The sequence below is a fragment of the Nyctereutes procyonoides genome, unplaced genomic scaffold (genome assembly GCF_905146905.1).
Source record: "Nyctereutes procyonoides isolate TBG_1078 unplaced genomic scaffold, NYPRO_anot_genome, whole genome shotgun sequence".
Lineage (NCBI taxonomy): Eukaryota > Metazoa > Chordata > Mammalia > Carnivora > Canidae > Nyctereutes > Nyctereutes procyonoides.
The window spans coordinates 17,792,979-17,815,060 of NW_026575047.1; the positions used below are offsets into that span (position 1 = coordinate 17,792,979).

General features: G+C 46.9%; 1 protein-coding gene across 5 annotated transcripts in view; it reads left to right on the forward strand.

The window, feature by feature from the left end:
* Positions 1-22,082, forward strand: part of TBC1D1 (TBC1 domain family member 1) — a 237,772-nt gene that overhangs the window by 212,247 nt on the left and 3,443 nt on the right. For all 5 annotated transcript variants that reach the window (XM_055326533.1, XM_055326534.1, XM_055326535.1 and 2 more), the window contains 4 exons: positions 3,888-4,132; positions 6,444-6,603; positions 14,297-14,466; positions 21,173-21,346. In XM_055326533.1, the coding sequence (XP_055182508.1) occupies positions 3,888-4,132; positions 6,444-6,603; positions 14,297-14,466; positions 21,173-21,346 (749 nt within the window). The remainder of the gene's footprint in view (positions 1-3,887; positions 4,133-6,443; positions 6,604-14,296; positions 14,467-21,172; positions 21,347-22,082) is intronic.

Here is a 22,082-nt window from a genome sequence, read left to right on the forward strand (position 1 = left end):
GGTACACGTGGAAGTACTGAGTGAGAAGTAAAGCAAAAAAAACACTAACCTGCGTTGGAGGAGCCGGGACTCCCCAAGGGAAGGCTTTGCTGAGGAGGTGCAGGACTTGAACTTTCCATGAAAAAAGGAAGGCGGGACTTTGGCTCTCCTGACAACTCGGTGCTATGAGCTGGGGACAACGTGAGTGGTGGTAATAGCTGTGTTTCCCCAATTCCCATACCTTTTGCTTTGACATCTGCAGTGTGAGAACTCAGTCTCTGGAGTCAGGGACCAGTGTTCGGATCCTGGGTTTGCCACTTCTTAGCGGGGTGGTTTGACTAAAGGGCTCTAATGCTTTCACTTACCACATTTTTCTCAGGAATAAAACGAGGGTGACGTTATTGTTTGTGTAAGACTTGCCTAAAATGCTTCATGGGGTATTATCTGTGTGATGTATGGTCTGTGGTCTTGTGAGATAAAGCCTGTCCCCACCTAGAGTGCTTGGTTGGCTTTGTGAAGTCCCCTAAATCAAGGACCCACAGTCCAGAAGGGGTTGCTAAAGTACTGCAATTGCCACTGAAACGTACATCTGAGAATGGCTTGTTCTTAGCCTAAGAGATGCTCTGTGTAATTTTTTTTTAATTGGTGAATTGGATAATATTCAAGATCTGTAGTTGATCAGAAAGTGTTGGGGCCTGGCCACCAGTGGCTCTGGAGCAGAATGTAAGGCAACGCCCACTGGGGCCGTGTCCCTGCACCCCTTGGAGCATCTGTGTGGGACCACTGGTGGCCTGGGCTCTGCCGTCAGACAGACAGCACCCTCCTCCAGCTGAGCCTTTCCCAAGAGGTGCTTGTTGGAGGCCGGAGGCCACAGCATGAGACATTCTTATGTGGTTCTCTTTTCACATCAGTGTGCTAGTAAAGGTCATATGTTTGGTGGAATTTGGCCTCTCATAACATATTGCTTGGTGGCAAAGCTATGGGAAATGTGGCTGTAGCAACTCCTGGAAGCTACCATGGGGGCTGCCTGCCTCAAACAGGGTATATAATTTTTAGGGCTGTTGCAAAATGAAAATGCAGACTCCCCTGTTCAAAAATGAAGAATTTCAGGACACTGACGCAGAGCATTAAACCCAGCACGAGACCCTTCTGAGCGCAGAGCCATTGTGGTTATATAGGACATGAGGCCGTGAATGCCCTGCCGCAAATCTTATAATTGTCAAGTGGTCTAAGTGGCACCAGTCACTCCCCAGCCTGCTGGGCTTGTTCTCTTGGGAGCCTTGCAAGGATTAAATGGACAATGTCCCCCATTGATAGATGAATGGATAAGGATGTGGTATGTATACAGTGGAATATTACTTGGCCATAAAAAGAGTGGAATCTTGCTGTTTACAATGTAGATGGACCTCGAAAGTATTATGCTAAGTGAAATAGAGACACATACCATGTGCTTTCACTTATATGTGGAATATGAAAAAAAAACAGAAAACAAAAACAAACGAACAAAAAAAACCAGACTCATAAATAGAAACTCGTGGTTGCTAGAGGAGGGTGGGGTATGAAATAGGTGAAGGGAATGTTCAGAGAGAGGTAGAAGTGTCCAGTCCCAAAATAAGTGACGGAGATGAAAAGTAGAGCATAGGGGATGTGGCCAATAGTACTGTAATAAGGTCATATGGTGACACTTGTCTCGGTGAGGATTGAGTCATGTGTAGAATTGTCGAATCAAAATGTGCGCCTGAAACTAACAACGCTGTACGTCAGCTATGATCATAAGAGTAAAGGTAAGTCTGGGAATGCCCACTCCACAAACAGGGCCGGTGGGCGCTGGCTCTCGTTTCCGGGAGGGGTAGTATCTGTTAGGAGAGGGCATCCAGTAAGCAGAAGGGCTAACGTTGACAGGTCGGAAGGGGACCCAGTCTCTCCTGGCCTTCCCTCCCACATGGGGCCGGTGTGTGCTGCGCTTGTGCCTGTTTGAGACCCAGAGGACGTCGGAGCGAGGGGTGGATGGCAGGCTGGGGTGGGGCATGTGTGGAATATGCAGAGGTGGGAAGGGCCCCAGCTGCTGGGAAGCAGGTGGCGATGCTGGAGTGAGACTCTGAAGAAAGAGGTATCCCGGGTGCAGTCAGTCCAGTGGTCAGGTGTGCTCACTGAGCGCGGGAAGTGTGGCTCATCTCCAGCCTGAGGTGTGCTGTCAGCGTGAAGAGGACACTGGGTTTCCAAGGCATATTAGTATGAAACTTAAAAAAAAAAGAATGCAAAAGGAATGTCTCAGTCATTTGCATATTGATTATGTGTTGAGATCACATTTGTTTATTTTTTTTTTTTAAGATTTAATTTACTTATTCATGAGCGACACAGAGGGAGAAGCAGGCGCTCTGCAGGGTGCCTGATGTGGGACTCGATCCCAGGACCCCGGGATCATGCCCTGGGCTGAAGGCAGATGCTCAACCACTGAGCCACCCAGACATCCCTAAATAAGTGGTCTTAACATTAATTTTACCTGTTGCCTTTTAATGTGGCTGCTAGAGAGTATTTAATTATGGTTGAGCTGTACATGCCATGGTAGACTAGGAAAAGGCACGGATGTAAGTACCCCCTCTCAGGCTCATGCACAGGCACTCGCAGTTACACACACACACACACACACACACACCCCATGCAGAGCCTCCAAACACCCCCTGCGCCACCCCGAGGCTATGCCCCGGAGGAGAGGCTGGGGTTTGGGGGAGAGGAGGTGAGGAGGTGTGCAGAGCTCCCCTGCTGGGTGCGCAGAATTTGTTCCTGGAGCACCGAGGGCCACTGAGTGCTTTCTAGCAGTGGGGGTGACATGTTCAGGGTGCGTTTGGGGACATCTTGTTGGGGGAAGAGGCAGAGCAGGCAAGAAATGGGCGCAGGACAAGAAGTCCAGAAAGTAGTCAGATGGTTGCTAGCCTCTTAAATCAAGGTCAAACAGATCCGGGTTGATTAAATGCTGTCTTACGGCTGAGCAAGAACGTATGAATGCGTTGTCCCTCCCTTTCCTGAGGCCGAATAATTAAGGTGAACAATTAGCTTGTGGCCTAGATCACCTTCCGCATTGCTGATCCAGACTTGCTGATCCAGACGAGGCCATTATTCTTACCTGAGTCCGAGCTTGGCCCTTGGCTTGGCTCTAGACCTTTCCTCTCTCACACAAGTACTTTTTGCCCTGAAAACACATTTCCCCTTCAGGCACATTCCAGGAGGGAGGTGGGTGAGCTGGGATTTGACAGGGATCAGTCACAGGAGCCTCCCAGACAAAAGAAGTCTTTAAACCTTATCTGAACACCAGCTTTTTGTGAAAATAATCAGGATGTTGAGGGTTTTAAATTTTTTTTTTTTTTTTTACTTCTTTCTGGAAGGTAACTGTTTTGTGTAAAAGAAAACACCTGCTGTTTCAAAGCCCTGCCTGTGGTTTAAAAGTACAGAAATACGCATGTGGTGTGAAGCATTTGCAGGCAGAATACGTGCAGGCCGGGAAAAGCTGATGGGGGGGAGGGGGTGTCCGCAGCGCCCTGAGGCCTTGGCTGCACACAGGTGGTGTGGGACAGGGCAGCTGCAAAACCCCACAGCTCTCAGCTCCTCTAGAGAGGAGACTTATGTTGAGAGGGTTGGCAGTTTTCTTTTTGTTGGAGCTTGGACTCCAGATACCTGCAGGACCAAAGATAGCCCTAATTTCTTTCACTGGAACCACCACCGCAAAAGCATAAATAATTGCCAATTTTTCATTGCCAACCTTATCCTAAGAACGACCACCTGCCTGGTTTACAGAGCTGATTTAAGATCCAGCTTCCTAAGATCTGTTCTTTCACCTGAAGCACATCCGATTTCTGGTTCAGTAGGCTTTCTTTTTTTTAAATTACAGCTAACACGCATTGTTTTTGCAGGGCGAACCTTTCCAACGCATCCGTACTTCTCTACCCAGCTCGGAGCAGGGCAGCTGTCACTTTACAACATCCTGAAGGCCTACTCGCTTCTAGACCAGGAAGTAGGATACTGCCAAGGTCTCAGCTTTGTAGCAGGCATTTTGCTGCTTCACATGGGTGAGGAAGAGGCATTTAACATGCTCAAGTTTCTGATGTTTGAAATGGGACTGCGCAAACAGTATCGGCCGGACATGATTATTTTACAGGTAGAGAGCGTTCCTTATGTATTTGCTAGAGACAAATGCCAAAAATGTTTATGACCCCTTTCCCGGTCTCTCTCAGGAACTTTTCCCACTGTTGGTTAACATTGGAGTAGCTGTCATTGCTGAGCCCTGTGCTAGGCACTAGGCCAGGTGTTTCATATTGCACTTATCGCCTCAGTAACCCTCAGGATGACGTTATTGATCAGCTCAATTTATAGATGGGCAGACTTACCTTAACTCGGGTTACCCGGCTAGCAAGTGGCGGAGTTGGGGTTGAAACCCAGGCCTGTCTGACTCCAGGACCCTCCCTTACCCTTCGTCAGACCATCTTCAGATGATCCAATTCCTACCTCCCACTGTATTTGTCACTTCCTCTGCCAGGGATCCCCCTCAGGCCACCCTTAGCCCTTGTCACCCAGGGTCCAGCTCAAATATCCAAATCCTGGGAGAAGCTCTTTCTGACCACCCTGACATATGCCTCCCTTCCCCTCAGATTCCATCCCAGGCACGAGTATCATGTTATCCTGTTTCATTTCTGTTGGCATAAAACGCTAACTGCCTGAAATTATCTTGTTTCCTCATTTCATTTACCTGTTTATTTTTTGACTTTTTAAAAAAAAATTTTTTTTTCTGACTTTCCTTAGCATGTATCATAAGAAGGGAGGGATCAAACCTATTTTTGAGCTGCGTCTCTAGTTCTTAGAACAGTTCCTGGGATGAAGTAGGCACCCAGTCAGTATTTGTTGAACAAACAAGTGGCAGGTCAGAGCAAAGGAAAGCCAAAGAGCAGTGTGTGCCGGGTGCTGCTTCTGCCACCTTTCAGAGGTGAGGAGAGCTCTGGATCCTGCTTTGGGAATATTCCTAAATGTTGGATTGCATGTATACATGTTCATTTACCAGCAAGCTACTCTGATTTCAGAGCCTAAGTATTTTTTTTTCAAGAAGGGATGCATTAGAGCCAAGGACTCTTTGAGAGTACCAAATTGGGTGGTTAAAACTCCTTTTACCTCCATCAGTGAATATGAATCCTATGAACATGAGTCTCATATAAGGAAGTGATTTAATTTTTTTTAAAGATTTTAGTTATTCATGAGAGAGAGAGAGAGAGAGGCAGAGATAGGCAGAGGGAGAAGCAGGGTCCATGCAGGGAGCCCGATGTAGGACTTGATCCTGGGTTTCCAGGATCAGGCCCTGGGCTGAAGGCGGTGCTAAATCACTGAGCCACCCAGGGATCCCAGAAGCGATTTCATTAACTAAAAAATTTTGACCCACATAACATCACAGATACTGTCAGGTTCTTTCTGTGTTCTCCCCCATTGGCTTTAATATAGGTGCACCTGCCATCTAGGAGAGTGCCATGTTCAAGTTAATTTAATATTGAAACACCTGACTCTCATTGGGCTTTTAGTTTTGGTGACTAGATTTTTTGCAATCCAGAAAAGCCATAGCTGGTACCTTAAGGGCTATGTTGTCTATGTCCCTAGAAATAGCTTTTTTTCTCTTTTTTTTTTTTTTTTGGCAGTTTGGGCAGTATGTGTCCAACCCAAAGCATCTCAGTGGGGTTTTGACCCTCTCTGGATGGTGGTTTCTTTGGGCTCAGGCCACCAGACTGCCCAAACCCAGGCTGACGCTAGGACCCCTGTAAGCCGTGGGACCCATCATGGGCTTCCTGCCAGAACCATAGCACTGTCTAAAGACGAGACCCTTTGGAAGTTATTTTCTCCATCTTGAGATAAACAGTTGTCTTATTTTAACTTGCCCAGGATCTGTATATTTTGTATGTTATAAACCTACAGAAGTGACACCTGTCCTGCCTGTGGAGTGACTTGAGGAGTCTAGAGTGAATTTGCTGAGTGAACAGGTATCATAGAATCCTTCCACAGAATCATCATATGCCCCCACTTTGCTCTTAGCAGAGAGGCTGGCTTTACATTTTGAATTCCCCTGGGTGTGAGTTTTGCTAGGAATGTATATTGTAGGAGAATTTGTGAATTGTTCCCACAAGACAGATGTTTAGATTCTAGTAGCCAAGGAATACAGGGGACAGTAGAAAGAAAGGAAATGGTAGGAGAAGACCCAACATTAGTGTTCCCGGCTATGTCTGACCACTGCCTCCTGGGCACCAGGAACCCGAGAAGTGCTTATGGGCTAAGTGAGTAGTTGAGATCAGCAGTTATCATAGTCCAAATAGAGTATCCAACATTGTAATAATTCTTCTCTCACGGCCTGTAAGTAACTGAACACATGTAGCAGGTATCTAATTCTGACACCTGCGTGTGTGTGTGTGTGTGTGTGTGTCTGTATGTCCCCCCAGATCCAGATGTACCAGCTCTCGAGGCTTCTCCACGATTACCACAGAGACCTCTACAATCACCTCGAGGAGCATGAGATCGGCCCCAGCCTCTATGCCGCCCCCTGGTTTCTCACTGTGTTTGCCTCACAGTTCCCACTGGGATTTGTAGCCAGAGTCTTTGGTAAGTGCGTGTAAATCGGTTTGCCTAAACCAGGTTCCTCCTGTCGGGGGGGGGGGGGGGGACATTTATTCTCATTCCGTGGTGAGTCCCCTTTTATACCTGTATCTTCTACAAGAACAGGGTGGTGGTTGACATTCTGAATCTAGTCAGCACTGGGTTTTGTGAACTTCAAGACCAGCTTCACCTCTGATGCTCTTTGGGCTTCCCTGGATGCCACCATCTGGTGGGGTGTAGACCCTTTTCCCCCACTACCAGGCTCTCCCCAGAGCAGACATCTTCAAAGACTTGGCCAGGGGGCCCTATGCCTGTATTCCAGGCATGTGTCTCTCATGAATAGTCTTCCTCAACCTCTCTGACCTGAGACTTCATTGATGATGGCTCCTTAAAACTTTTCAACTGATGACTTGTGGGCTGCTGTTCTTTCTCGAGTCCCTTCATATCTCCTTTTCCCATTTCTCTTCTTCCTCTGCCCTTGGCTTTTCATTTCCTCTGCTAGCTCACTCTTGATAGACCCCTCTGTGCTGATGACTCACTGGACCACCCTCACGGCCCCCCACCTCCCCCCACCTCATCTTCCCAAACTCCACAGCCCCTTCCGCTTGTGTGCCCCACTGTGGCCATAGGCGGTTCACATGTCACACCATCTCCTACTTTCTTGATGTAATTTTTGCCAAGATTGTCTCTGTCAGAGTTAAGCGGGTGTTTGCATGGTAAGCACATCGCTTGCCCTCCAGGAGCCAAGTGACCACTGTGAGCACAGGCAGTTCCTGCAGGGGGTTTTCCCTGCTTCAGAGTGAAAGAATCATTTTGACAATTCAGATTCTTTTTAATTATTTAATTTTTTTTTACTAGAAGGTTTTTAGGAAATTGATAATCATCACACATCGAATGTTTTTAAGGTGTCACTGATGTCCAGTCACCTTGTAGTTTAAAAATCTGTAATCTCATACTTTTCTCAGATTTGCTTCTAGAATTAGAGAACATCTCAAAGGGAGCAGGTGTGTCCAGAACCATTGAGAGAGCATTCCTTTGGCCTGCTTGGGAAAGACAGATTTGTAGATCCAAAATCTAGAAATCCTGAAATTTGCTTTTTAACATAAGTGGGGACTGAGCTGGTCTTCACTCATCTTTCCCCCAGCGTGCTAGACTTATTCTTACTCCTATCCACAAGAACTTCTGAAGAATGTTCCATTGGGCTTTACTAGAAGAGTAAGACCGACTCTGTTTCTACTAGAAAAGTTTGTATTCTTAAACTATTCACTACCCCCATCCCCTTTTGCATAACTCCCTCCCCATATGATTCTTACACTCTGTCCCTTAAAAAAAATCATTGGGAAAAAAAAAGTCCTTTGAAAAAAAGAGATACTAAAAAAAGGTCTCCTGGTTTTAATAAATCATTAATGAGATTCCATGAGGGTTTTATACCATAGATTAAGAAGAAAATAATTAAAAGGTAAAAACAAAAAAAAGCGTGAAAATTGTCTGCTTCAGTTTACTAACAAGAGTCACCCAAATCATAAGATCTCTAGCTGTAGGGATCACTGGGTGGCACAGCGGTTTGGCGCCTGCCTTTGGCCCAGGGCACGATCCTGGAGACGCGGGATCAAATCCCACATCGGGCTCCCGGTGCATGGAGCCTGCTTCTCCCTCTGCCTGTGTCTCTGCCTCTCTCTCTCTCTCTCTCTCTCTCTCTGTGACTATCATAAAAATTAAAAAAAAAAAAATCTCTAGCTGTAGGCTGAAGTCTTTCTTGCCACAAATGTCTTTTTTTTTTTTTTTAACTTTTCTTACTCTGGAAATGAAAAAATCATTAATCTACTTTTTCTCCTGATTTTTTAGTGTATTTTTCAGACAGGGTAGGAGAGAGGAGTGACGATTGAAAGAAGTGGGAGGGGAGGAATTGGTGTTAATGGTTTGAAAATAGTTCGAGCATCAAATTACAGCATTTGTGAGAAAAAATTCCACAAAGGGGACTCCCATGGGTGGGTCAGCATGGAGGGATCACTGCCCAGCACCCCAGCCTTGGGCTGCTGCCTTGCAGGTAGCTCTGGGGCGCCAGGGCCACTCAGAACTCAGGAAAGAGCCTTTCCTGGCACAAGAGGCACGAGCAACAAACTCTGCTTTGGAAATGCCAGCCCTCCCGTTAGAGAATATTCGCGACTCTAAAGCGCATCCTGACGACTTCATAAATTAGAAGCTAAAGCCGGCAAAAGCAGGATACTTCTATTACATAATCAGTGGTGAGTCTCGGAGGCTCTTCTACATCATGCATAAAGATGCCAGTGTCTGTAACTCCCAGGTCCCACAGACCCCTGCTGTACTAAGTGGGTTCGTGTCCAGCTGGCTGAGGCTCCTCAGATCCTCGGCAGGAAGTGGGACTCAAGGCAGCACTGTGCGTGATGTCATTTTGTAAAAACTGTTGGTTTTCGTTTTTGTTTTGCTTTGCACAATCTAGTCCATCTATCAGTACTTAAAACCAAACCATTTTATTAGTAGGCTCCACAGAAAGGTTTTTTAAAAACCCACTTCTGTATATAGCATTGGCGACTCGAACTGTGTGCGTTTAGCTCCGTGATGGTGGATAGCTTAGTTTTAAATCCCCGAACCTGCCATTCATACACAGTCGTCTATTTTGGCCTGAAGCCCATTTCATTGTAAGCCTTTAGGCCTGAATAAACCCTTCAAAACAAATGGACCTTTGTCACATGTTCACCATTTCATATGTAAGTACAGGATTCTCAGCTTGCGGACGGCATAGCTCATATATTAATTACCAGGTTACTTCGAATTAAGTATATGCTCCTTGGAGGAACGCCAGCCAGTGATGCGTGTGCCTTAACCTTCACGTGATGATCACACTTCCTGAATGTCAGCCCTTCTGATTGGGTGTCACAGAATGTAAAATAGCCTCCTCCTGTATGTGTCTAGCTCGGGCCTAGAGGGGTCCTGGGAGAGATGCTTGCTCTGTTCACTTTCAGATCACACCTACCTTTGGGGGGGAAAAATCTGAAAAATAGGACCTGGCTTGCTCCTGATGGAGGAGGCGGCTATATGGTATGAGGCTCCTGATGTTTGCTATAGGCTGTGCTGCCAAGTAGATGAGGGAGTGTAGAAAGGAAGGGTTTGGCAAAAAACACAGAAGCCACCTGTAACATAGGGATTCAGAGAGGCTTTAGGACTAAAATAGACTTAGAAAAAAACAAGATGGTTTAAATGGCCAGGAAGAAAGTTCTCCCCCAGGGAACCTGATGCAGTGGCAGGGAAGTGAGTTTTTAGAAAATCTGCGCTGTATTTCTGCCACGGGTCTGCCATCATCCTTCCTTTTCCTCCCCCCTGGTTCTGGTAGGAAGGTGGGGCTCTCACACCTGGGGGACCCTGCCTCCTACAAGAGAGTTGAGGAGAGGGGTTGCCCTTGACAAAGACAAAGGTGGCTGGACCAGAAGATGCAGGATAGGTTTGCTTCACTGGCCATGTGCTTGGCATGGATGGTTCCCCCTGTAGGAAAACTGCACCTTTATGTCACGGGGCGTTCCAAGTAATTCCGATACGTGTCAACACAGTAACAGGCCTGCTGAAGTGTCTTCAAAGGAAAGGAGTTATTTGCATCATTCTCAGCGAACAGTCTGCACAAGTGGTGGAGTCTGACGAATTTCAGGTTCCCTTTCCTTCCTGCTTGATAAAACCCTTCGCCCATCTCTGAGCGGCTTGAAACTGGAGAGAAGGGAAGTTGGCTGCAGGGTGGTGAGCAGGGCTTCTGCGGGGCCACTGGGGTGGCTCCGGCAGTTCACTTTCTTGTGCGGTGATTTTTAGATGCAGGAAATAAACTCACTTTTCCAAGGAGGTTTTTTGGGTTTTTTTTTTTAATTTCCAGAATGTAAATGTATAAGGATTGAAAAATAGACAAAAGTGAAAATAATTGGGTGGGAGCAGTGTGTTTCTAGGTGACATTTTTCTTTATTATTATTTAAAAATTATTTAAGTTTTAGAATTTCCAGAGGGAGAGAGAAAAAGGTAGTGATATGGCCCGAAGACTAGTCAAATAAATTAGAAGCCCCTACCCCCAAGCCAGACTTTGGGGCTGGGGAGGGAAGGCGGGGTTCTCCCTTTAACCCTTCAGGCACATTCCTTCCTTGTTCGCCCAGATGAGCTCCTTATTTGAGGCCTCCCCAGGCTGACAGGCTTCTGGGGCTGAGCTCCCCCAGCCTGAGTAGTGGGGACAGCTGGCCAGCTTGACCTCAGAAGGATGGCACCTGGCTTGGGCCTCCAGGCATGCTAGATGAGCATCTTGCAGCTGGCAGCCGATACCTGTGAGTCTGCTGGTGGGAGTCAGTGTGATCTTACCTGTGGTGGCTTTTCTCTGAAGCTAAATAGCCTTTGCAAGGATCATACTCATACTGGATCTCATTAACATCATCTCCTTACTAGTGCAGTGACCCGCTCAGAAAAAAAGGAACGGAAAGCCTTGGGTGACCCTTGCTGTGCTCTGGGTAGAGTTAGAATGCTGGTGTTGGGGATGGAGAGCCCTCCTTGACCTGGCCCCACCCTGTACCCCACAGGGTCCCTCTTCAGGCTCCCATTTGTGCTGTGCTGTTTTCACACCTCTGGGCATTTACACCTTCTTTTTCTCTTCCTTCCTTCCTGACTTCTTACCTAGCAGGTTTCTTTCTTTTCTTTTCTTTTCTTTTTTTTTTAGATTTTATTTATTTGACAAAGCACAAGCAGGGGGAGCAGCAGGCAGAGGGGGAAAGAGAAGCAGGCTCCCCGCCGAGCAGGGGGCCCGAAGCTGGGCTGATCCCAGGACCCTGGGATCCTGACCTGAGCTGAAGGCAGATGCTTAATGGACTGAGCCACCCAGCTGGTACCCCTCCTTGCCTGTTGGTTCTTCAAGATTGGATTTGGCAGCCACCTTTCCTTAATGTTTTCCGACCCTTTTGTTCTCATAACCCCTGGGCATAACTCCATCACACCAGCAGCTTTCAGCATCTCTGCAGTTTGCTCTTTATGCTTTTGTTCATGGCTGGGTCTCTGGTGCTTGATATAAAACCTGGCAAGTATTAGATGCCCAGTGAATGCTTGCTGACTTAAATGAGAGACACGCCTCAGCAGGGAGAAGAGTGCTCTTAAGCCACTGGGCACAGCGTTAGGAAAGAACAGCATTAAATACAGAGAGGCCCAATGAGACAAATATATCCAGGGCTATATTTTCAAAGAGTGTTTAAAAAAAAAAAAAACCAAAAACCCACCTCTCCTAACTTTTTTTTGTTTTGTTTTCTTCGTGCAGACCAGAAAAGTCTGAGTTTAGAGTGCTAGGCAGCACTCTGCTGAGTAGATTTGTTATAAAAACTAAGATCCTGGGGTGCCTGGGCGGCTCAGTTGGTTAAATGTCTGAATCTTGATTTCGGCTCAGGTCATAATCTCAAGGTCATGAGATTGAGTCCCACATCTGCCTCCATGCTGGGTGTGGAGCCTGCTTAATTAGGATTCTCTCTCTCCCTCTGTACCCCCCCCCCCCCACCAAACAACAATAACTCCAAGATCCTAACAGAATAAGACTTGGAAGACCTGTTGTCAGCCTTAAGAGATAGCTGATATGGATTGCATATTTGATTGTGCTCGTAAAACCTCCCCGATCATTATTTATCTTAATTGGCTTAGTCGAGGTGCTTTGCCCCATTGTAAGGGAGGAGTCTCAGAGACTGAAGACACTGCACCATGGCAGGTGGTCCGGCGTGCAGTCCTCTCCCAGGACCCTTGCACAGAAAACTTGGTATTTATTCTGATAGATGCTATCAGTATTTGTTCAGCAACGAGTGTTGATCTATTGAAAGGAAGTTTTGCTGTCTGAACCACAGAAGCTTCAAGTTTGCCTTGTTTGGGGAAATACTTCTTTTTAAAAACACGTCTTAGTTATAACACTGTTTGGGATCTTTTTTATTGTCCGTAGTGATGAATTACAGAGGTGTATTTCAGAAACCAGACATTTCACAAGAATATTCTAACATAGGGCTGTCTTGATTAACATACCACTGCCCCTAAAAAGCCCGGATTTCAAAGATACAACCAGTTCTCTAATTTATCTACCCAGCCTCTGCTGCCACACGTGAGAAGGTGGCCACCCTTGGACCTTTCCAGCCTCGTGGGGCCCTCCCAACTGCGAGCGCTTGTGTTGTCTTGTGGCAACCGTAGGGCCCTGAGCTCGCAGAGAGAGATGGGGAGCACCCACCTGGCACCGAGGCTGCTGGTGTGGCTGAGGCCGTGGGAGGGTCACAGAGTATCACCAGGGCCAACCTGGCCGGCTGGCGCCTAAGGTCTGTCCTGTGCTCTGTCCACAAACCATTCCGATGCAGACCCCTTCCCCACATGCATGGCAGCTTCCAGCCTTTTCTGTTTCCTAATGGCTTTTATGCATCCTCAAACTAAACCACCTAGAGGGGCCCAGTGCTGGGGGGGGGAGGGGAGCGACTCTTCCTCTCATTCCAGGACCTGATGAAAAGGACTTCTTAGTCTCTCTGTTATCCTGCAGCCCTCCCCCATGTTGACAGTTGCCTCTAACTAGATGTGTGCTCTCATCTTTAGAATTATATATTTTTTCTTGTATTTTTAATTCCAGTTGTTAGGTAATGTGCCTGAATTTAGTCATCAAACAATTAGTTGCTAGGGGTGTGCTCTGGCACTGGAACAATTGGACTCTTTGTCAGGTGGCTTCAGCTCTGTGGGGTGGGGGAGCTGGGGGGGTGGGCGGGCAGCTGCCCGCCCAATTGCCTGGCCACTTGCCCTCCCTCTCGCGGTGTGAAGTCAGTGTAGGGGTTGCTACCACTGGCCAGCTGTTCTAAGAAAAATCTATGGAGGGACGCCTGGATGGTTCAGTGGTTGAGCGTCTGCCTTTGGCTCAGAACGTGATCCTGGAGTCCTGGGATTGAGTCCCACATCCAGCTCCCTGCATAGGGCCTGCTTCTCCCTCTGTCTGCATCTCTGCCTCTCTCTCTGTGTCTCATGAATAAATAAATAAAATCTTTTTTAAAAAAAAGGAAAGAAAAATCTATGGCAAGAACTAGAAGATAACTCTGACACAGTTCTTTGAATTTCTCTGAAGGAAGATGTCTTTTACTGTATTGTTGGGCTAAAATCCAGTACACTCGGAAGTATTTAATAATGTACTTCTGTAGCTCTGCAGACAATATGCAGATTTTAGAGATCTTTTAATTCAATTCCTTATTTCAAAACAGAGGAAAAAGGTGCAATTTTTTTTACTTTGTCTTAATTTCTGATGTTGTATATCTAAAAATCTTTCAGTTTTACTCATAAAAGTATGTTTTAGTAACTCCTTCAAAATCCCAGAGCATTTCTAGAAAAATAGCATAATAAAAAGTTTTTTTAAACTTCTGAGGCATGTTTAAGTTTCATATATTTTTATAACAATAACAGAAAAGATTTTTCTGAACCTGTGACAAAATCTTAACAGTACATTTATCTGTATTTCTTTTATTTTTTTATTTTTTTGTATTTCTTTTATTATTTGCAATATTGTCTTGACAAGCTTACCTGAAATATCAGGCACTTAAAAAGGAAATAAAGTTTGCAATTTGGGCTTGCATTTCCCACCATCCTGCTCTGATGTATAGACAAGAAAATGCAATGTTATTTCATCAGTAACTGGTCTGATTTAACTTTCTGCATTTCTGTGTTTTCCCAGATATGATCTTTCTTCAGGGATCAGAGGTCATGTTTAAAGTGGCATTAAGTCTGTTGGGAAGCCATAAGCCCTTGATTCTGCAACATGAAAACCTAGAGACCATAGTTGACTTTATAAAAAACACCCTCCCCAACCTGGGCTTGGTACAAATGGAAAAGACCATCAGTCAGGTATGATTCAGTCTGACCTTCCGAAGGCTTATGCCACCCTGGATTTGGAGAGCTTAATTTTCTTTTGATCGGGACCTACTTCCTACCATTTTGCATCCTGGGCAGCATATTGAGTGACACCCGGCAAGTAGGAAGCACGTTGCCAAATATGTGTTCCAGGATGAAGTGCGTGTATGAGTGTGTGCATGTTGGCAATGTGATGGGACCGTGCCATGTGGAAACTGGTGGCCATGTTCAGGTGTGATAACCAACAGAGGTAATCAGAAGTTTCTTAAAATTAAGAGGCTTCACCCCTAGTTATTCTTCTGAAATACATGTGCTATTCGGTGTAAGCTCTTAAGGTATCAGTGCTTTGTTTTTTTTGTTTGTTTGTTTTGTTTTTCTGCTGCGTTGTAGTATTTGGAATTTCTCAAAATGACCCTTTGGTTGCAAAATTGTGATAGGAAAATATATATTCTAGAGGCTTGTTCCGTGATGTGGTTTTTAAAATAGAATTCAGTTCCACATCTGTGGCTTCAGCACCCCTGGTTTCTGTAGGCAGGAGAATCGTTACTCTGAAATGTTAAGGGCAAGGGTGAATTGAGCCAGAATTATGACTAGATCAGTTGTTCAATGGTCTGATTTAAGAGTGAGAGCAGAATTTGACTCTGTACAAAGAAGAAACTTCTAGTAACGTTTGCTGACTCTAAAGAACTGTGATATTTAGTGGAGGGTGGGACACTGCTGTTAATGTCCAGGGGCTAGGTGGCTTAGAATGCTCTGGAAGGGGTTTCTCCATTGGGGCCTGCCATCAGGCCTCTCCTAAGCCTATAATTCACCTCACCTGCTCCAAATACAGTGAAAACATAGAGCAGTTGGGTAAAAACAAGTAGCGAAACAAAGCTAGTTTTTTAAAACAAATCCTTATTCTGAGGAATTTTGATAGTCCTGAGAAATCGGGTGATTCCGACGGACTGCCCCGGTGCAGTGTTTGTGGTTTCATTTGCTGCCCCTCCTTCAGTGGTGAGCACAGAGAAAGAAGCAGGTGTGAGCCCGTGTGACTCTGGGTCTCCGCGCATTTCCTATCCCTGTGCTTCAGAAAGGGCACTTCTTTTTTACTCTGCACTTTCGTTTTTAGTTAATTGATAGGCCCTCTGCGTTTTGCTTCCCTGGCACGTTTCTCTCAATGTGAATCGCCTTGGCTTGTTCAGGCCCTACTTTCTGCCAGGTTCTGTGTGACTCTACATGTGCCCATGATGTCATTTAACCATGATGGCATTCCTGAGAGGATAGGTGGTTTTAACCCAGGAGGAGCGTAGGGCACAAAGAGATAGACTCATTGGCCTGCAGCCACCCTGCTGCTGAGTGAGGTGATAGGGCTTCTCTTGCCTCAGAGTGAGTTGGCAGCTACTCGGCACCGCCGAGGGCCTCCGGGTATCGTTTAGTTACAGTTTTTCCTGTATTTTACCTGTATGTTGATACTGAAGCCTCTGCCCTTTTGATTCTTTAGTGTTTGGCACTTATGTGCACTGATCCCTTTTCAGAGCTTTCATTGTATATGCTTATATTTTATGGCCATTGGGGCAAACACAGAGAGCCTCGGTTACCTAAAGTCCATGCCCAGTGAGTGCCTTGACCCTGGGACCTGGCTTTAAGGCAGGCAGTCTCAGCTGACATTCAGTTTACCTGCTGGATATTGAGCCCCAGAGAAGAGTCTCATTTTCTCCTCCCTTTTCTGTAAAGAGAACTTACCAGGTTCTCTTTAAATGTTGGAAGAATAGAAAATGGACACAGCATGGAGAAAGAACAGTTGTGTGTGTGTGTGTGTGTGTGTATACTGATTTGTTTCAGGCAACTGTCAAACTTGGCATTCTTTATGCCATTGACTCCTTAACAACCCTGGGTTGTGTATTATAATCCCCATTTTTATAGGTGGGGAACCTGGTCATGGGGAGAGTATCCTGCCCAACACCCTGTTTACAGTGGCAGAGCCAAGAATGTAATGTGTCTCTGACACCAGAGCGCATCCTGTGCAGAAAACGAGCATGTAATCCAGTAATTACAAGTGTGGTAGGAGCCACAGTGGTGCTTGTGCAAGGGCATATGGGAGCCAGGCTGGTGGAGTGTGCACTGCTGATTGGGAATTGAGAGGGTTGTATTCAGCGGAGTCCAAAGAATGAGCTAAGAACAGGGGTCAGCACACGTTTTCTTCAGTGGGCAGGTAGGAAGTCTCAGGCTCGGTGGGCCAGAAGGGCTCTGTGGCAGTCACTCCACTCTGCCTTTGCAGCACAAAGGCAACCAGATAATAATGTACATGAATGAAGCAACTGTGCTGCAATAAAACTGTATTTAAAACACATACAGTGGGACAGGTTGAGTCCACAAGCAGTACTCTGCTGATTTCTGATCACAGGCACAGGAGTGAGAATAGAGAGAAATTCTAGATGCCTCTGCGTTGAGCTATGAAGGGAAGGGTGGTTGTGGATTGGGAGCAGCTGTGTAGGGAATTCAAAATCTACATTTTGGGGCCCAGGTTTTCATCCTGCCAAAAGTCTTGATGGGCAGCCCTTAGGATGCCAGGCAGCTCTCTGCCCTCCCCCTCCCATGCTTCCCATCTGGAACTTGACGTCTGTCAGGCTCACTGCCCCTCTCCCACCTACTTAGAGGGTGCTCTCATTTCCAAGTCCTACCCGGAGATGAGGCCTGAGGGCCGGTGCAATGCCTCGGCAGCCTTAGAGGGCCCTCAGGCTCAAATCTCGGGACCCACAGGGTGAAGGTGACAGATGTATTCATTGCACACGACAGGTCATGTATATGAATGGGCAGAGTCTGGACGGTCCTCTTGATAGCTCTGGCTCCATTTCATTGGGTGCCTTCCGCTCGAGCAGCGGGGACACAGCCTGCATCCAGGGTGGGAGAGAAGGTAGCTAAGGACAGGGCTCTGTGGCTTTGGCTCGGCGTGGGCAGGCTGGGAGCAGCCAGCCACAGCAGGGCAGGTCCAGAGTTGACAAGAGGCCAGGGCAGGAGAAGAAGGGCCTCTGAAATCTCTGTGGCAGTTCCTCAGTTTGACTTAACTGTTAGTTGAATATGAGCCATAAAAGTCCTCTGCCCCAAGAAGGGGGAAGCCCTGGGAATAAACAGAAATGAAGAGAAGGAGGTCAGGTTGGTATGCTTGTCACGGTGAGTGCTGTCTGCCTCTGCCTCTCAGTTCAGTGTGAAGAAGAAGGCCAGAGTTGGAGGGGGACTTCAGGAGACAGAGCAAAGAGCCTGCTTTCAGTGTCCTTGGGGCTGCGTTCGCAGTGTGGCCCCAGACCCGCACCTGTCCTGGTATCCTGTAGGAACTTGTCAGAAATGCGGAATCTGGGGCCTCACCCCAGACCTGCTGAGTCAGAATCTGCATTTTAACAAGATCCCCTGGGGATTCACACACACTGGAACATTTGAAAAGCTCTGCTATGGGCAGCTTCATTGAAAACACACTAGACAATTCCCTGTTCTAGTTGAGCTTGTAGGCTAGAAACCAGAATCTTAACAAGGTTCCTTTGTTCAGAAGACACTCCTCCAAATCCCAGCATTGAGACGGCCTCTTCTGCGCGGGGAGGAGCCCTCACCACTCGGGCAGTCTGCACTGTTGAAAACAAGGACTTGGGTAGCCCTGGTGGCCCAGCGGTTTAGCGCCGCCTTCAGTCCAGGGCCTGATCCTGGAGACCCGGGATCGAGTCCCACGTCGGGCTCCCTGCGTGGAGCCTGCTTCTCCCTCTGTCTGTGTCTCTGCCTCTCTCTCTCTGTGTCTCTCATGAATATATAAATAAAATCTTTCAAAAAAGAAAAAAAAAGAAAGCAAGTACTTGTTTCAAAGGCCAATCAGTGCCATACCAAAAGGGTGGGGTACACTGAGGAGGAATATTTTACCACTGGTATTGTTTAGAATTGCTTGCATGTGGTGATAATAAAAAACAGACCAGTTTTTAGTTAGGTTTCTTATTTTTAAATTCACTACAGGCCCTGTAGCCCTGGTTGCTGACACCCGGACACACTGCTCCGCTATCCAGCCCTTGGTCCACCGCTGAGATGGACGGACTGGTCGGGGAAGGGCCTGGAGGCTGGGAAGGTGGAAAGTATGTGGCCAGTTCTGCAGACGTCAGGGTTAATGGTTCCATTTTACAGAGTGTCCACGACTGACTGCAAAGAGGAACTCTGGGTCTCCCAATAGCAAATGAGCCAAGAACATAGACGATTCACTAAAGAGGAGCTCCATCTAGTAAACAAATATCTGGGAAAATACTTTGCTTCATGCATAATTTGAATGACATATAATGCTCTACGAACTTGATTAACAAAATGAAAAGTATTGAGGCCAGTGCCAAGGGTATATATACTATCCCTGGCACGTTGGTATGTTGTTGTTAATGGCATCGTGCGTTGATTATTCCCATTTGGGAAGCAGTTTGGCGATGTGTATCACGAGCCAGTAAAATATTCATACCCTTTGACTCGGTGATCCCATTTCTTGGAATGTATCCTTAGGAAATAATCCAAAATATGGGAAAAGCCATATGTACGAGGATGTGTAGAGTTAGATACTTTGCAAGTTAACCAGACATCTAGCACATGATGAATGAATTAACATGGTTACGGCACGTCAAGTAGATAGAATAATGAAGCCATTTGTCATTCTGGTCAGGAAGCATAGATAGCAACTCGGAAAAGCATCATTTGAGGACCTGGGCCCTTCTTTCTCCACCAGCCACGTACAGCCATGCTATGGGATCAGTTCTAGGGCACAACTGCAAAATCAAGGGCTCTCGGTGTTTCAGGAGCCAGGAGATAACGATGCAATTAAGCAGCGATGATCATGACCCAGGATGGTTCCTGGAAAAGGATGGGAGTCCTGAGAGCGCCTGCGGCTTTGGGCACAGCTGAGAGCCATTCACCTTAGCAGGTCATCAATCTATTAAAGGCCACAGATTTTGTTCCCACGTTTTCCAGATTAGTAGCTCATTTAAAAACAAATCTCTGTGGAAGAAAAAAGCAACTGCACGATATCTGTTGGGCCTCGTATTTATAATTGTACACCAGCGCCACGGCAATCTCGGTTTTAATGTTTGTGGTTTTCACTGTGTTTGAGCTATTCAGAAGTTCCGTGATGTGGCGTCCTTTGTAATTTTGCTGAAGCACAAAGTTGCATGTGAGGGTTTCATGACAAGCGCTTGGAAGCGGCTTCCTTAGCTAAGTGAGCACCTATTCACCTTGCCAGGTGTGTGCTGGGAACTTCCACAAGTAATGCCCACGGTGATGCTGGGAGCTGGGTGCTCTCACCCCCTGTCGGGGGCCAGGAACCGAGTCCAGGAGAAGTCAAGTTATTTGCTCAAGGTCATTCAGGGCATGGCCAGTGGAGCCCTGATTTGAGACCTGAGTCAGTTAGCTGACTGTGATACAGAGATGATAATCCCCGCTGACCCCACAGCCACTGAGGGCCAGCAGAGATTCCCATCCATACGGCAAGCTTTCACACGCACACACACCACGAGGACAATGCGTATTTGCTTTTCGGCATAGAATGACCTTTGTGCCTAATTGGTCTTGTCCATTGAATTCAGTTGAAAAGCAGGAAGCTGAAAAGTTAATCTGAAGGCAGAGAAGATTGTTGGGAATGGTGAGAAAGTAAACGTGGTTCTTGAATATCGATTTTAGGGAAGATAGGGTTCATCCATGTTTGAGTGATTATGGGGCGCCATTGGGGAAAAATGAGTTTTTCATTGATTTTCACTGTGTTGGGAGTTAGTTTTTCAGGAGAGGCAGTGAAGAGTTCCTTTGTGCTCTCGTAAGGTCCAACTGCATCCTCTCCATGTGTGTCCTGAGGTGCTGGCCTTGGGTGTGTGGTGCCAGCATGACCGAATGCTCAGGCCCGCACACAGAGCCGCTCTGGGACTTTGCTCCTGTGCTGAGCCACGGCCTATGGGGTGATCCCACAGAGACAGCCTGTGGGGGAGGCAGTGGCCACTCCTGACCCCCTCTTCAGCACCGCTTCCCTACAGCTCACTCAGAGAAAGTACAAACACCAAGAACTCACTTGTGCACTTTGGGGCTGTTTTTCACACGGGTGGTTTTTTGATCACTGTTACTATTATGGGCAGGAAGGCATTGTTTCGTGTTCACTCATCTGTGTAGGCGACATTTGGGTTTTGGCTCATTTCTGCATATCTTATGTGCAAAGGAGGGTTTTTTAGTAAACAGTTCCATTACTTAGCTGTTCTTGTAACTCTAAAAACCCAACTGAACTATAATTAAACTTTGACTCGGTGACTGGGCAAATGGAGCTATGATTCTTTTGTTTTGTTTTGTTCCCCCCCCACCACCACCACCCCTTGACCTGTGGCTGATGTGTCTAACATAATAGAATTTCCGGAGAATAAGGAAATCGGCACTGAAATAAGAAAAATAGATTTTTATAAAAAGCCTTTGAGAAAGTAAGGTTCTCTGGCTTTTGGAAAGAGGAGTATCAGAGACCCAGACCCATTGCTACCTTAGGTTTATTTCTCAGTGCCGCCTCTGTCCTTTCTTCCCAATTAGGATTGTTCCCTTTTCAATGCGAGTTTGCCTTATCCATCACCGACGGCATGGGGCATGGCGTAGGTGCGTGGTGGATGCTCGTTGGCGTGGCCGCGCACGCGGCTGTGTGATTTTTCTCATTTCCAGGGCCTGACGACTTTTCTGTATATAACAGGTATTTGAGATGGATATCTCGAAACAGTTACAAGCCTATGAAGTTGAGTACCACGTGCTTCAAGAAGAACTTATCGATTCCTCTCCTCTCAGTGACAACCAAAGAATGGACAAGTTGGAGAAGACCAACAGCAGCTTGCGCAAACAGAACCTTGACCTGCTTGAACAACTGCAGGTAGAGCATATTTATGAAGCTGCTTCCTGCACCCGCTGCTCGTGGGAGATCATTAGCGCACCGGAGCACCAGCGGCCTGGGCTTTCCCATGACCGCGGGACCTTTCTCCCCCTCGGCCCCCCAACCGGTCTGTTTATAGTTGGGATCAAAGGTATCCCAGGAGAATTGGTCCTTTTTATTAGGGAGCATTCAGATTATCCTCCGCTGAGGTCAGACAGTCCTGGAACTTTCTGAGCGGCTGACCCTGCACTTTAACCCTTTTTAGGAGAGAAGCCCAGCGGGGAACTGGGGGTCCAGGATGCTGAGGGGACTGTTCGCTGAACGCCAGCAATTGTGCTTTGAGTAATAACCAGAGAATCAAAGGCTTGGGCTACTGTGAGCGAAACCAGCCAGGTCGCTGGAGGAAGGTTTGGGGAGGGGAGTCCCACAGAGCTCTACCTAACAAAATAAGCCAGAGCCTATGGTCATGATGTGTGAGTCCTTACTGCAAATAGGAAAGTTTGATTAAGAGGGACATAGTTCTCCCCTCTAGCAGCTTCCATTTTAACATGGAAAAATGTGCATGAGGACATCTGGTAGGAAGGCAAACAGGCCATGCATACAGAATGGTGAGTTGGGGAGAGCCTGGGGATGTAGATCAGCTCTTGCCAGATCCAGGGTTGTCACTACCCCACTGTCATGCGGGCAGACTGCTGACCTGCTCCGTCCCCATTCCCTCCCCTGCATGACACAGAGT